The 16,507-nt window shown below is 33.4% G+C and overlaps 1 protein-coding gene across 2 annotated transcripts in view; it reads left to right on the top strand.

Annotated features, from left to right (window-relative positions):
• The window catches only part of TFPI (tissue factor pathway inhibitor), a 136,268-nt gene that overhangs the window by 74,650 nt on the left and 45,111 nt on the right, over window positions 1-16,507 (top strand). The window contains exons 5-6 of one of the 2 annotated variants that reach the window (XM_073218554.1): window positions 4,360-4,536; window positions 5,168-5,263. In XM_073218554.1, coding sequence (XP_073074655.1) covers window positions 4,360-4,536; window positions 5,168-5,263 — 273 coding nt within the window. The remainder of the gene's footprint in view (window positions 1-4,359; window positions 4,537-5,167; window positions 5,264-16,507) is intronic. The other variant, XM_073218555.1, reaches the window with a different exon arrangement.

Genomic DNA, 16,507 nt, shown 5'->3' with positions numbered 1-16,507 from the left:
GAGCTACAAAGCTACAAGTGTATTTTAATTTTACTGAATGATTTAATTGCATGGAAGGAGCTGAAAACTTCTGTGACTCACTGATAACTTGACTTAATTTATTGTCTGGATTTTCAATCAAAATTTATGAAACAAATTCATCAGCAAAATATGTAAAACAACATAAGTAAATGTATTATTCACACATTTTAAAATAGCTTCCTAATAATCAGGAATTAATCCTACAAAAATCCTCAATACTTCAATTAAATGAAACATTTATTATCTATAATATCAAAGAATTAGCATATTTATAAACAGGTATTTTGTTCCATCAAGTAAAAGATGACAGCTTCATGAAAGAAAATACCAGCTTTTAAATATCAGTTAATTTTTGTCAAAAATGTAGAATTAGGAAAAAATTATATGCAGGTAAAATTTGCTATAAAATTATGCTAATGTGTATTTAATGATTCAGAATTCAGTCATTCTTAATATACATGATATTTAGAGGACAAAGCTATCAATACCATTCACATATGTTGAAAAATGTTCAGATGCTAACACCAATCCATAAGACCTTTAAGTATAGCCATTTGAAGTTAACTTTGTGATATGCTTCCTGGCATCAGCACCAGAACAATTCTGAAGACAATGTAACAACCTCTTCTAAACAAAGTTTATTTTGAGATAATTGCCAAGTATTCAGATTCAAACAAAATCAGGTGACTTTTGGAAGTTAGTGCATAGTTTAAGTCTGTATTTTGTGCTTGACCTAAGCATCAATTTAGAGCAAGGATTGTGTATGCAGATTTGATATGAATGCTACTTTATCTGAGGACTAGGAAGCAATAATTTCTTGATTTGTAAATGTATTTTAACTGCATGCCCAAGCAGAATTATTTTACAAATGTGCAACTTCCACCTTGTCCTAAAATACATTTATATCCTAGAATAGGGCCTCATATAAATAACAGCAATTCTGGTTGCATATATATATATATTTACTAAAGTACAGTTGATATACAATTGATATACAATCTTACATTGGTTTCAAGTATACAACAGAGTGGTTGAACAAGTTATACATTATTAAATAATCTCACCCCACTAGTACAGTTACTACTGAGAACATAGGAAGATGTTACATAACCGCTGGCAATATTGTCCATACTGAAGTTCCATCCCCAAAACCAACTTATATTATGATTGAGATTTTTATGCCCCTTCATCATCCTCACCTTCCCCACTCACCCACCCCAATCCCTCCCCCATGGTAACCATGAGTCTACTGCTTAGTGTCTATGAGTGCACTATTTTTTTGTTCACTTTGTTTCGTTACTATATTCCACAAATAAGTGAAATAATATGGTATTTGTCTTTCTCCACCTGGCTTATTTCTCTTAACATAATACCCTCCAGGTCCATCCATGTTGTTGAAAATGGGAGGCTTTCTTTCTTTTTTGTGGTTCAATAATATCCCATTGTGTATATGTACTGCCTCTTCTTTATCCATTCATCTATTGATGGACACTTAAATTGCTTCTGTATCTTTGTTATTGTAAATAATGCAGCAATAAATATAGGGATGAATATATCTTTTAAAATCAGAGATTTTGTTTTCTTCAGGTAAATTTCTAAACGTGGAATTACCGGGTCCAGTGGTATTTCTATTTTAAGTTTTTTGAGGAACTTCCATATTGCTTTCCAAGCAGCTGCACCGATTTACCTTCCCACCAACAGTGAAGGAGGGTTCCTTTTCTCCACATCCTTTCCAACACTTGTTATTCCTCATCTTTTGGATAGTGACCATTCTAACTGGTGTGAGGTAATGTCATTGTAGTTTTGATTTGCATTTCCCTGATGATTAGCAATGTGGAACATCTTGTCATGTGCCTGTTTGCCATCTGTATATCTTCCTTGGAAAAATGTCTGTTCAGGTTCTCTGCCCATTTTTTAAACAGGTTATTTGTTTTGTTTTGTTTCTTTGGTGTTGAGTCAGGTGAGTTCTTTATATATTTTGTATGTTAACCTCTTATTGGAAGCATCATTTACAAATATTGTTTGGTCTATCTTTTTGTTCTGTTGATGGTATCCTTTGCTGTACAGAAGCTGTGTAGTTTGATGTAGTCCCACTTATTTTTCAAGAAAAAAATTGTCATGCCTATTTTCAAGAGATTTTTGCCTATGTTTTCTTCTGAGAGTTTTGTGGTTTCATGGCTTACATTCAGGTCTTTGATCATTTTGAGATTACTTTGTGTATGGATTTAGACAGTATTCCAGTTTCATTCCTTTGCATGTAGCTGTCCAGTTTCCCAAACACCAGTTATTGAAGAGGCTGTCTTTTCCCTATTGTATTCATGTCTCCTTTATCACATATTAATTTACCATTTATGTGTGGGTTTATATCTGGGCTCTCTGTTCTGTTCAATTGATCTATATGTCTGTTCTTGTGCCAGCACCAAATTGTTTTGACTACTGTGGCTTTATAATAGAGCTTAAAGTCAGGGAGTGTAATCCCCACACCACCCCTTCCACCACTTCATTCTTTCTCAGGATTTCTTTGGCTATTCAGGGTCTTTGTGAATCCAATTGAATTTTAGAACTATTTGTTCTAGTTCATTGAAGAATGCTGTTGGTGTTTTGATAGGAATTGCATTGAATCTATAAACTGCTTTAGGTATGATGGTCATTTTGGCAATATTGATTCTTCCTATCCATGAACATGGGATAGATTCCTATTGATTTATGTCTTCTTTAATTTCTCTCGTGAGTGTCTTATAGTTTTCAGAGTACAAGTCTTTCACCTCCTTGGTTGGGTCCATTGTATAATTTTTTAAATTATACTTTTTAGCATAACTTGTTACTGCTTTCTGTTCTTTATATGCAGTATTTTTACCTACTTTCTTTTGTTAAACATAGAATTCTTATATTCTATTAAGATGATTTAAAATTTCTTAAGGAGTACATACTAATACCAAAACATATAAACATGATAGCAATTCAATGTATTTTTCTTTTCTCTTATAAAAAAGTATTAAACTTTTAAAAAATTGGTTTTGTTCTTACCCTATATTAAACTTAACCACAAATTGTTATTATGGAAATAATAGTAACATTCACCTTGAGAAAAAGGCAATAATAATATAATTTGCAAATTAGTACTTTGAGAAGTTACAGGAAATCACTTTTCATACTATATTAAAAGTATATAGTATACTATATTAAAAGAGAGTGTTTCATTTAATAAAAAACATTTTTCATAGGAGATTGCTTTTCTGCAGATCTACAAATGCTCCAGAAATCATTACCATTAACCATGCTCTTTTTATAGTAAAACACTGATGAGTATTATTTCCCAGAGATAGAAGAGCAAGCTGCTTTAAGCTATAAGAGGATACTACAGTTAATTTTTGCCACTAAAGTAATGTAGTTGCAGGGAGAAAAATGGGGAACTTGGAACTTGGAGTTTTTCCATAAAAAATTTAAGCCTCCCCCCAAAAAATTTAAGCCCAGTATGTCTTATGATCATAATGATTTTGAAAATAAATTCAATTCCCTTTTTTACAGAGTATGCATATAGACAAGGCTTGTAGTGCTAGTTTTGTGACACCTGTGTTTAGCCTGGTTTGGAGCAGTATCAAAGAATAGGTAGTAGGCTTTTTCAAAAGCCTCTCCAATCCCTGAACATGTATTTCCTTTCTGCCTTAGCACTGTTGGAGTCATTCCAATGCCTGGAAGAAGAAATAAGAGACACACTAGTGGAGGGTATCGTACCTAATACAGATAATACCAGCATAAAAATTCAGGAACTTCCAAGAATAGCTATGAAATGTCTCATACCCTGCAAAGCTTCTCCAATTTGTTTTTAAAAATTGAAACCATTCTTAATAAAGCAACACACTATACTTTTTTTCCCTAATGAAAGCCCACACACCTGAAAAATATGAAATATTTGTAGATCTTTTCTAAATGACAGTGTGCATAAGCTTAGTAAAAATATTTAAACCAAATTTTTGCCAGAATATTTTGTACTTCTAACCAAAGGACCAAATAACTCAATATCTTTTATTCTCTTTAATCATGAAATAGTTGATAGCTAATGCTCTATTAATTTACTATGAGAAATATAGAACTTGAAATCCAACAGCAACAATGCGTGATGTAAGTTTCATAGTACTCATTCTAAATGTTACAGTATATTTAGAAGACAATTTCATATGGTATAGTTGTGGATAAAGTTATATTTTTACCTTATATCTTTAATTTTTCATGTTTTTTCCTTCAGTAACTTCAACTTAACAAGTTATTTATACACTTAATTAAGATAAATTATTCACAAAAATTAGTATTTTTTCTTGACATTTTTATAATTTCTAGAAAAGCCAGATTTCTGCTTTTTGGAAGAAGATGCCGGAATCTGTCGAGGTTATATTACTAGGTATTTTTATAACAATCAATCAAAACAGTGTGAACGTTTCAAGTACGGTGGGTGTCTCGGCAATCTAAACAACTTTGAATCACTGGAAGAATGCAAGAACACCTGTGAGGATGTGTGTAAGTTTATTTCTCATCCCATTTTACTTCATTTATAGGCATCCTCTTAAAAATAAGGCATCTTACAGGATGTTCACATTTACTCAGATTTTATTTCAGCCATACAAATATACATTTGTATTCACTAAATTCAGTACTAATCTGATTAATTATTATTTTAATTTTAAAAAAGAACAGAGAATTAAATAATTTGTAGTGGAAATTATTTCTAGAGACCTGATATCGTTTTTGTCTTTGTTTTTTAGGTTAAATTATTTAAACTTCCTTCCAGAGAAAGTTGTAGTACAATTTAGTTACAAGAGTAGGACTGCTGACATCCCCTTAGGTTTAAAAAAATTTGGGGGAAATAGTTCTTTGGAACCTACCACTTAAAATCAAACCTAAAATCAATCAGTTCTATCTGACCATAATATTTATTAAAGCAGTGACTTAAACATTAACAGTTAACCATTTTTTGACCAAGAATGACAAAGTTACTCATGGAAATATTATCTTACTCTATATATACATTCACTGTTAACTAATTTAAAATAGCAGTGTAAATAAAGTCTACTTGTCTTAACACAACTGGTGTTTTATGTGTATAATTTCATGATAATGTCTTGATTTTAATTAGATGTGTTTTTTCCAGTGAATGATTTCCAGGTGGGAGATAACAGAACCCAGCTTGAGGCTATGAATAATGACTCCTTGTCCCCCCAGCCCACCAAGGTTCCCAGCTTTTGGGGTAAGGTTCTTTTTTTTTCTGACTCCCCAAAAATCTACCATGGTAATAATAGAAGTGGAATGTGTATTAGAACTATGCTTTTAAAAAATGTATGCCTCTTTTTTATTTAATAATAGGTGTGTTGAAATACTGAGATTAAAAATGTTTAGGACCTTTAATCCCACAAATGTGATAATTCTAGTCAAGTTTAAAGTATGCTTTGAAGTAGGATTTTGATTACATATCACATGAAAATTTTCATATGATACTTAACTCTATGCCAAATTTATCTGATAAAATAATGCTAGGAATTATCAGCCTCAATGACTGAGGACAAGTCATTGTAACAGCACCAGTGTGTCAAAGGCAGTGTGAAATGCTCTTAAATTGAGCATGGCATTGGGCAAGGTCTCTGGTATTAGTCACAGGACAGATTAGGAATTTGTTTAATAACCATCCCCAAAGCTATGGCACTCTAAAGGGAATTTTCTTTTGCACTTCTGCAAGAACTCTTACCTGGGTTCTACCCTGCCAACACATTTATCAAATTTAAATAAACATACAGGAAATATGTGGAGCTGGTAAAATAATGAAAATGCTGGAAAACATAACCAGACACAATAAAAATCTGGGCAGTTAGAAACAACCTAAGCTGAAAGGTAACAGGATAAATGTAAGGTCCTACCTACATTTTAAAAGCCACATGTGAGCATTCAGGAATTGGAGATTTTGTTTAGAAGCAGTTCATGTGAATGTGTTAAATGTAAAGTTGGCATGAGTTGAAAGAATTCTGTAGCTATTAAAATTGTAGCCTTAGGGTAAAAAGAGACATAATGTCTGGGGGCTGGGGTTCTCTACCCTGGCCATGTATCAAAATCAGATGAGATTCAGAATCAGAATGTCTTTAATCATCTCTCTTTACAACAAATCAGCGAGCAAACAAAATTTCTGCCCATATGGATTTAAAGCATTGCAAACATTGAGTATGATTTATCAGAATGAAGGATGTAAATGTGCAGGTTGGTCCCACACTGACCTGATCATGGCTGTGAGATGTGCTTCAGCCCTGAATGCCATACCTAAGTCACAAAGAGACCTAAAAACACATTAGTAGAAGGACTGGAAAGTGTAAGGAGAAGAGATCTAACAAAACACTTTATATGCTCTCAGGACTTGAAACACCATCATGTGAAAGGAGAATTAAGCTCTGGGCATGCCTCCCACTCAGTCCTCTCCATTTCAGTTCTCACCCCACCCTACCACATCCCCACCCTTCTTTATCTCCCTCAACCCAGTCTAAGAATCAGGATTAATGTATGAAATCTAAACTATAAATTTCTTTCTATAAAGTGTTTATTTTTAATGAGATGTCTTAAAAAATCAATGGCTGCCTCAGTGATTACATTTCCCGAAATGGTAGTCATTCAGTGTTTTAGATGCCTTGAGATACCGCTAAGGGCACACAAAATTTCAGAGGGAATTGGACAATAAGGTATATTCAAAATGACTTCAGGTCCTTAGATTCTACAATTAGAGCAATAAATTCAATGTTCGATACATCTGAGTCTAATTTTTAAATACTGCTTTATTTATAATAATGATAAGTATTTTTGTAGTTCTGATTTTTTAACTAAAATTAAGTAATTTCCTTGCATTGTTTGTGTCCTTCCATCCTTGTGTCTTTAATGACATTTTGTTTTATCCAGTTAAATATCACATGTTGAAAGAATGCTAACTCCTATTACCATGAAAGATTTTAAAGTTTAGAATAACAAATTTATCAATGGGTTTAAAGATAGATGTGATATATCTATAAATAAATGTATGAAATCAGTTTTCAGTATGTTTCAATATATTTTGTTTGGGTTACTTTACTAATTCAAATAGAAATCTTCAGTCATTTATCACTAAAATAAGTAGAGCAGTTATGGGATGGTTTTGCCTTGAAATTTTATGATGGAAAAAATCATTAAAATAGAATAGGGCAAAATAAAATATGTGTGAGAAGTAAATGGGAGCTATGGAATCTGGAATGGATTCCAAAAAAAAGCTATGAAATTTTAAATACTGTCTGATAAATGTCCTGCATTTTTATGTAGATGCACACTAAAAAGTATGAAAAACAAATTAATGATTATGAAAGTATTATTTACTAAGGAAGCAGTAAAAATTCACATGAATTTAAAAGGAAACAAATTAAGGGGATTTTTATTTAAAATAAAATTATCCCATTTAAGGGATAATTCTTTCATAGTAACTATATTTAAAATTAGGGCAAATGGTTTCCTTTGTTTGTCTAGAAGACTATTTTATTTTTTTTTGTATGTATTTGCCTCAAAATCTAAATTCCTCTAACCAATTTGACCCCCTTTACTTTTTCTAGGAACATTTTTTCTTTTGTTTTTTAACCTTCCTAATTTAAAACATGAAATAGTATTGCAAAAACTACAATGAGAAGTTTGATATGAAGGGTGGTTTATGTTGTCACATATAAAAAGTTACAACAGACCTCTTCCTCCACTCTCCTTAAGAACTACATGATCCCTTGTCTGCCCCATCCAAGATGTAGATAGGAATACAGCTGTTCCTCTCCACTGTCTGAGAGGTAGATGATCCCTTCTTCATCCCATCCAAGTGCTAGAGTGTAGGAAGGCAATTATGCCCCCCATCTTTCCTGTACCTATGCTATCCCTTCCCCACTCCATCAAAGGGCTTTGCTGAGCTTTGTACAAACACTGTTGATATTCCAGCTCAAAAACAGTTGCATCTGTTACTGCTTATAATTCTATTAATACATTTTATTATAATTTAAGAAAATAGTTCTTTGTTTACGTACAACTTTAGTGTTCAAGGTTTCAGCAACTGTGTACGGTTCTCTGAGAGTATTAGTTTCTTTTGAAAAAAAATATAAAGCCCTTACAGTTTTAATTCAGTGCATAGGAATAATATGCCCCATAACACAAACAGAACAGCATTAATTTAAAATTGTTTCCAAAAAATAACAATCCTTCTGTAGAGTATTTGAATACTCCAAAAATATCGTTAGATTGTATTATTATTAAGTGAAGTATTTATAAATAGAATTTTAATGTTTCTCTTCATGACTATAATGGAAAATCATTTTCAAGTTTTGTTCAATGTTAGTAGAAATAGTTTGGTAATTTAAAAAATCAGTTTTTATTCTTAACTACATATATTGCATATAAGCTTGAAAATATGTCTTTTCCAGTGAGCCCTTGTGACGTAAGATATTTGAATGCTCATCAAGCACAACTGAGATTTGATTTTCTCATCCTATTTCTGTATTTTAATATTAATAGGCTATACAGGTGATCTCAAAGATTGAGCCTTACTCTTCCTATAGAGATTTTTTAACAAAGTGTGAGCACATCCTGTACACCAGTAAGAACACATTATTTGAGCCATCTCTCTAAAGTATGTAGTTCTGTGGATAATCTTCAGATGAAAGACTATCACACTGGTTCTTCTTGACCTTATTCTCACTGTGACTGGCACTGTAACAGAGTAGATAAAAGACTCTGAACCTGAAGATTTGGGCTCAAATCCCCATTCTTCCATTTACTAGCTGCATAACCTTCAGATATTTCTTAACCTCTCTGAATCTTAGTTTCCCATGGTAAAATGAGTATGGTAATAACATAGTATTTACCCCATAGGTTTCGTTGGGAGGTAAAATCAGTCAGTATACATGGCTTCCTTAGGACAGTGCCTGACATATATTCAGTGCTATATAAACACAACTCATTATTATTGCCCACGTGACTCAGAACAATACACTTAACTTTTCAGGCCTTGGTTTCTCATTTGTAAAACAACTCTTTGTAAGTTCCCATTTGTAGGAGAAAATGATACTCCAGTCACTTATAAAATCTTTACTTATTCAAATATATCATCCAGTCACAGAATTATAATTAACCTTTAAAAGAGAATTCACAGAACTAAATTAATTCATGTATAGAAACTTAAATGGTTCAAATGAGTTTACTAGAAACAAGTTGAGAATTTTGGCATGCAGAAGCTTCAGAGGGCTTCAAAGCCAGAAGACCTTTATTTGTATAACTTTTCTGTATCATTTTCAATATTTCCAGCTTTGCACACTTTCAGAGTTTTGCCATCATTTTTCCAATTACTTCAGTTTAAGCATTTGGTAATCACCTTTGATCACTTCTATTCTTTTAATCAGTCATTTAATTCTATTGCTTTTTCTGATGAAATGTTCGTTCCTGTCTTCTCCATTTTCAACCTTATCTGTTTTGTTCAGACTATCAATCCTTCATGTTAGATTATCTTTAAGCAATCATATGTCATCCCAACTGGGATTTCATTTAATGAAAATGAAAGGGGGATGCTAAAAAAATTATTTATTTAAAATATATAAGTAGTGTAAGTCTGGGGAAAGGAAATACTGGGGCAAAATACCCCTAAAAACCAAAATGAGTCAAAGGGAGAAATAAAGTTTAAAACCTGTTTATTGCTCACAAACTGCAGTCCCAGGCCATCTTTCTTCTCTGCTCAAGCAGCAACCACACCAGCACCCCCTCTCACCTCTCAGGTACTGATAAGCCCTGTGTTGCCCAGGTAATCACCCACTGATATGGAGATGACTTCTCCACCCCTGAGGAAAGAATGCAAATGCACTAAAGCCATACTTCTCTCCACCTCTGAATACTTGTTGATATGCAGATGTACCAAAGCCAGGAGAGATATTCTGGAAATACTACAATTTTACCCACATGTAGGTATAGATAGAAAATTGTGTTTGTTATTTTGGTGGATATGTAAAATAGTTTTGTTTGAAGTATCTCAATTTTTTAAATCACATATATACTCAGATTCACTGCATACATATATTCTTAATATATATGGTCTATATCAAATACAAGTAAACATTTGGTATGTCTGTGTATGTGTGTATATATATATATATATATATATATATATATATATATATATATACCTATACACATGCATATATAGTATGTATTTGTGTGTATGTGTGTATAGAGAGACAGACAGAAAAGACGGAACAGAATATTAGTCATATATAACATGTATTAAATATGACCTTTTTGACATCATTGTCTTAGTTCAGTACATTATATTAGAGTCAGACTATCTTTACTCAAACAAGCTTACATATTTCTCTTGTTTTACAGAAACACTTAGAAAATCAAAGGATACATTCTTTTTCTGTTAATTTAGACCCATCCACTTGGTTTAAATTTGTCTGCATTATCTGTTAGCCCTCTACTTATTACCCAACTTATTTTGTCTCACTGTCCTCTAAGTATGAAATTTTTCTGTCCATTCAGAATTTGGTAACTAAAGAGTTATCAAATCTCTTTGTCTTTAATAAATACAAAGTATTCATTCTCATTCCATGTGATGTTTTTTTGTGGTTTCTCCCACCCAAAATTCACCAGCCCCCCTCATCTTACCTAAGCTGCATTTTGCCACCTTAAGGAAGTCTCCATCTTTCACTTTCCCCTAGTTTCCTATTTTGATTTACTTAATACTTATATTTGATGTTGTGTTAGCTCTGCCTCACTGATGAGATCACTAGTTTTTTGAAGGAAGGGATCATGTGTTATACATTTTGTATACTGTCTAGCCCAGTGTCAAGCACAGGACTGATGGTTCACATTTTTTATTTGGTAGTTTTGTGACCCACAGCTACAAAAGAAAGTAAATGATGGTTGGAAGATCATACTAAATCTGAATATTCATTTTCTCTTGACCTGGAGTCTGCCAGGAAAGAAATGTGGAATACCTTCTGCATTCATATATCCATGTTCATTTTAGGATTAGACAGCATTTGATATATACATTAATATTATACTTTTGACATTTCTTTAATATTTATATGGTATATGTGATACTTTTGACAAGACACCATTAATAAGGTTTTCATATTTATATACATAGAGTTAATATATTCCTCTCAATATATCTCATTGTGAACACCTAACTAGCATTAGGAAAACTAATTTTCCCAGGTGCTCATATTGGTTCTGGGCATTTTCAGTGGGCCTAACCCATTCATGAAAAATGTGAATTATTTTCTTATTCTCATAGTCCCCTTTGCTTCTATATATCAACTCTTAATAGTTGCCTTGGGACTATATAAGCTATATGAAAAAAATCTTCAGATAGACTTCAAAAGCCTACTGCATACCCAGAATGGTACTTGCTCTCTGACTGAGAAAAGGAACACCTATTTATCTGACCTATTTCCACATTTCTTTCCTGGCAGACTCCAGGTCAAGAGAAAATGATTACATGTCATTCTGAAAGGCATTTGGTACTTCTCTCTCTCCTGACTGTACTTGATGTATGACCTGGCTTGGTGGCCAGATTCCATATACATATGAAAAAAGAAAATACATATATTTCTTCCATATATATGGGGAAAAAACACACATACATGTCTTCTTTTTTTTACATTTCTTTTTAAGGTATCATTGATATACAATCTTATGCTCAGGTTTCACATGAGCAACATTGTGGTTACTATATTCTCCCCTATTATCAAGTCCCCACCACATACCCCATTACAGTCACTGTCCATCAGCATAGTAAGATGCTATACAGTCACTACTTGTCTTCTCTGTGCTATACTTCCTTCCCCGTGTCCCCGCTATATTATGTGTGCTAATCATAATGCCCCTTTATCCCCCTTTACCAGTCCCTTTCCCTTTGGTAACCATTAGTCCATTCTTGGGTTCTGCTGCTGTTTTGTTCCTTCAGTTTTTGCTTTGTTGTTATACTTCACAGATGAGTGAAATCATTTGGTACTTGTCTTTCTCCACCTGGCTTATTTCACTGAGCATAATACCCTCTAACTCCATCCATGTTGTTGCAAATGGTAGGATTAGTTTTCTTCTTATGACTGAATAATATCCCATTGCACATACACATCTTTTTAAAAAATGTTATCATTGGCCTTCAGGAAAAGGTGTTATGCTCACAAATTGCCTGATTAACAGTCAAACACCATTACTGATACAATCAACTTACAGATTTGTAAGAGAATGTTGTCACCTATTTAGCTGCTTATTGAAGTTGTGATTACATATATAGTAATGTCACAACCATGGACATTTTTCTGAGAGAAAATATCCCCTACCAATTGAAGAGTTACAACCTTAGTTGCATATTACAGCTAATCACTAGCATTGTTGACAATTCTGGAAAGCGCCACTTCAACCCACTTCTGTAGTCCCAAAGAAGTACTCTGTTTTTCATAGTGTGTTTTCAGACCAAGAAACAGAAACTTCTCTCATACTCTAAATATGCCTCCATGGTGAATCTAGTGCCTCAGATGCTGATTTGCTGACAAGTTGCCTTTCCAAAAATAGATAACAACTTGTGGAGAGGATCCATCAGACCTTCTACTTCCTGGCAGGAGAGCTGGTGTGAAACAGAAATTTGGTACTTTATCTCTGCCAAGACTGCTGTCATCCAAATACATTCACCCTAGGTGACCACTGACTACTTTTGCTAATCCTTTTCTTCCCGGACCATCTCTGGTTTTAACAAGGATAATTTTTTTACCCTTAGTCATAAGATTCCTCCTCCAGAGAAGTGTTTCTAAAACTTGAGTAATATAGACACCTTTAAAGGAGAAAAATCATCAACTTCTGATTTATAAACTAAATTCTGAATGCCATTAATTTCATATGAACAAGTAAAATAGTAGTAGGAACAAACTCCTTATACATGTGACCATCAAACATATGTAAGTAAAAACTTATTAACAAATGGATACAAAACAAATTACAAACTAAAACTAACAATACTAATTTGATGGCACATGTTTTTTGCTAGAAGGGAAATTTCCCTGTTATAATATTAATTTGGTATTGATTGCTGTAGAGCAGATTAGGAATGAAGTTGGAATAGATCAGTAAAGCCTGTGCTGTATGCTATGTGTGATTCTCTGACTGCCTTTTTTTCTATTTGAATACTGGACAGTCTTTGCAGGAGTGACTTCGAGAAGCACTGATATAAAATACGTTGATTAGGAGAATCCCAGCTCTTTCTTTTCTAGGCATATAGCAGAATGAGGTTTCTAGTTCTCTCTCACATCCTAATGCTATTAAATGGATCTGACTGGCTGGTGCAAGTGTGATCACAGAGTGCATAAAAGTCTAGGACTTTGGTCTGTTATTTCTAAAATCAGTCCAGATTGAACATGCCAACCCAGCAATTCTTGCCTTCAAATGTTTGAGCTCTGAATACTGCGTGGCTCACTCAGCACTGCTGCTCCCAATACTTGTTTCCAGCCTCCTTGTTTGATGACCTATTTTGATCGGATATTTTACTCCTGTTCAAACTTGATAAACTCCAACTCCATGCCTGTAACCAAGGGTACAAAGTATCTAAGATATTCTGAACCTGAGCTTCAAAGAGGAGAGACTTCAGGAGTTGGATATAAAATAAGGGGAAGTTGGGACAACTTCCTCTTTATTTGATAATTACTAAAATGTCTTCACTCCATTACTTTTATTTTGTAGTTAGTTAGTCTTCAGATGACATATCTTGGAGGTTGAAAGCATTGGCTTGGGGATAAAGATGTGGGTTTCAGTTCTGGTTATGTTATTTGCCAACTCTCTGTATGGACTTGAAAATATTACACAACTCTTGGCCTCAGGTTTCTCATTTGTTAAATGTGGAAAAATATAAAATCTTTGTAAAGTTTGTGATGACAGATATAAAACTCTTAACCTGTGTTTAACACACAGTAAGAACCTAAAAGTGTTAATAATTGAGGCTTTTGATGATGATGATGATGATTACCCAGTGTCAATGGAGATTTATGGCAAGAAACAATTAAAATAATCAGGGGTGTTATGTGTACACATTTCATTAGTAATAATTTTTCAATACAGCTAAAGCCTTTAACCTTGATCTGAGTATCCTCATTTAATGTACTTAATAATAATTATCTGAAATAACATAAAGTACTTGTAAAATTCAAACATGATTATAATATTTTCTCTTTTGGATTTTACTTCTAATCAAAGAACTTGCAAGCTTACATTTCCAATTATATTATGACCTGAGGTACATATCTCTTAAACTTCTTAATTTCAGTTCAGTTCAACAAATATTTAGTATGTCCTATATGATGGGGAAGTGTCATGGGGACTGGGAGTCTGAGAATAATAAATAAGAGGATGGTTTCATCCTTTAGGGATATGCCTGCAAATGTGGGAAGGAAATATATGTTTAGATTACTTTAATGCCTATGTTATATGCTAAAACAGAGACGTGTACAAGTGTTATGGAGGACAGAGTTTTGGTAGTGACATCCTTCACTTCCATTGAGGATGTCAAAGTTCAAGTTTTCTCTCTTTTCAAAATTTGGGTTCTATCTTCTACCTAACATCTTGGACTTGTTTACCTCGATGCTGGCTAATCCATGGATATAGTTCATAATTACATCTTCATTCAGGGATTTTTCTAAGTAAAACCATAGTGAAAGAAAGTCATGATAAAAATTACAAAATTATGAAACTATTATGGCTATATTTTATACTCATTATATTTTATTTTTTAATGTATTATGAGACATAATTTTCTTGGAATAGATTATGCTCATAATAGTTTCATAATTTGTAATTTTACTATGGCTTTCTTTCATTGAGGCTTTATTTAGAAAAATCCCTGGATGAAGATAACTTTGTGAACTCTGCCCACTGATTAGGCAGTATGTAGGCAAAGAAATCCAACCAAATAAATATCTACCAATTTCTCCTCTCCCTTTTTAATCTATGGCATCTTTCTTGTCTGGGAAGATCTCTTCCAGTCCATTCCCCATGACCTTTTAGTTTCAAATGCTCTGGCAGCTTACCTTGTACATTTTACCCCAAGCTAAGTGGCCCAGTGCACACAGAAAAATGACTGTTTCACAGTGCTTGTTTTCCCATCCCCTGCCCTCTTTTCTCTTCTATAAGGAGTGTTAGTTTTTAGCCATTTAAAAAAAAATTACCCCTTGTTAGTGAATAGAGAGATACATGCTTTTCCTGTGGCATAGATTTACTGCCTGTGAATACTAAATTTATGGGTGCCAGGCTTACTCTCCTTTCGTAATCAGAAAGTCCAATCTCAAGTCTTTTCTTTATGACCCCAGGACAATGGGATACCCTAGAAATATTTTTATTATATAATAGTATTTCTAATATTTATTATATGTCTTACAGAATTTGAACATTATAATTGCTGACTTCAAAAAAGTAGAAAAAAGAGAAAAATGAGCCATATTTGCACTACCCAGAGACAATCATTGTCAACATTCTAGCATATTTCCTTTTAATATTTCTTTGCTATTTTTATTTTCCTAGTCATAATGAAGTAAATAAAATTCAAGACTAGAAGTAGCTTTAGGAGGATTTTCAACAGTACAGAATAAGCTCAGTATAACAGAATCTATTTTACAGAGTTGTAACCTAGCAAACTGCTAAGCCCCCTACCTAATAGAATATTATCTACAGTAATTATCTTTCCCACTGATTGCACATCCTCTCAAACTTTTGCCCAGTAAGTAGTGCATATCCTTTCCATTCCCATTTGTGTGGGTTTGTATATGTATATGTGTGTATGTATGTGTATAAGTTTGGTCTGTTGACACAAAAAGATAAATCATATTTTATAAATTCTAAGATGCATATTTTTGTACATTTTTAACATGGTGAAAACATGATGAAGTTTATAACGGATAGAGTATAATACTGTCATTGTAGGTTTTCTTTTTTCTTTTTTTTAATTAATTTTATTTTGGTATAATTAATCTACAATTACATGAAGGACATTATGTTTACTAGGTTCCCCCCTTCACCAAGTCCCCCCCACATACCCATTCACAGTCACTGTCAATCAACATAGTAAGATGCTGTAAAATCACTACTTGTCTTCTCTGTGTTGCACAGCCTTCCCCGTGCCCCCCCAACACTATACATGCTAATCGTAATGCCCCCTTTCTTTGTCCCTGCCCTTGTCACTCCCTTCCTACCCATTCTCCCCAGTCTGTTTCCCTTTGGTAACTATTAGTCCATTCTTGGGTTCTGTGCTTCTGCTGCTGTTTTGTTCCTTCAGTTTTCCTTTGTTCTTATACTCCACATATGAGTGAAATCATTTGGTACTTGTCTTTCTCCACCTGGCTTATTTCACTGAGCATAATACCCTCCAGCTCCATCCATGTTGTTGCAAATGGAAGGATCTGTTTTTTTCTTATAGCTGAGT

Source organism: Manis javanica, chromosome 12 (genome assembly GCF_040802235.1).
Source record: "Manis javanica isolate MJ-LG chromosome 12, MJ_LKY, whole genome shotgun sequence".
Lineage (NCBI taxonomy): Eukaryota > Metazoa > Chordata > Mammalia > Pholidota > Manidae > Manis > Manis javanica.
Note: the sequence above shows the minus strand (reverse complement) of the source record. Positions and strands in the feature narration are given on the sequence as shown.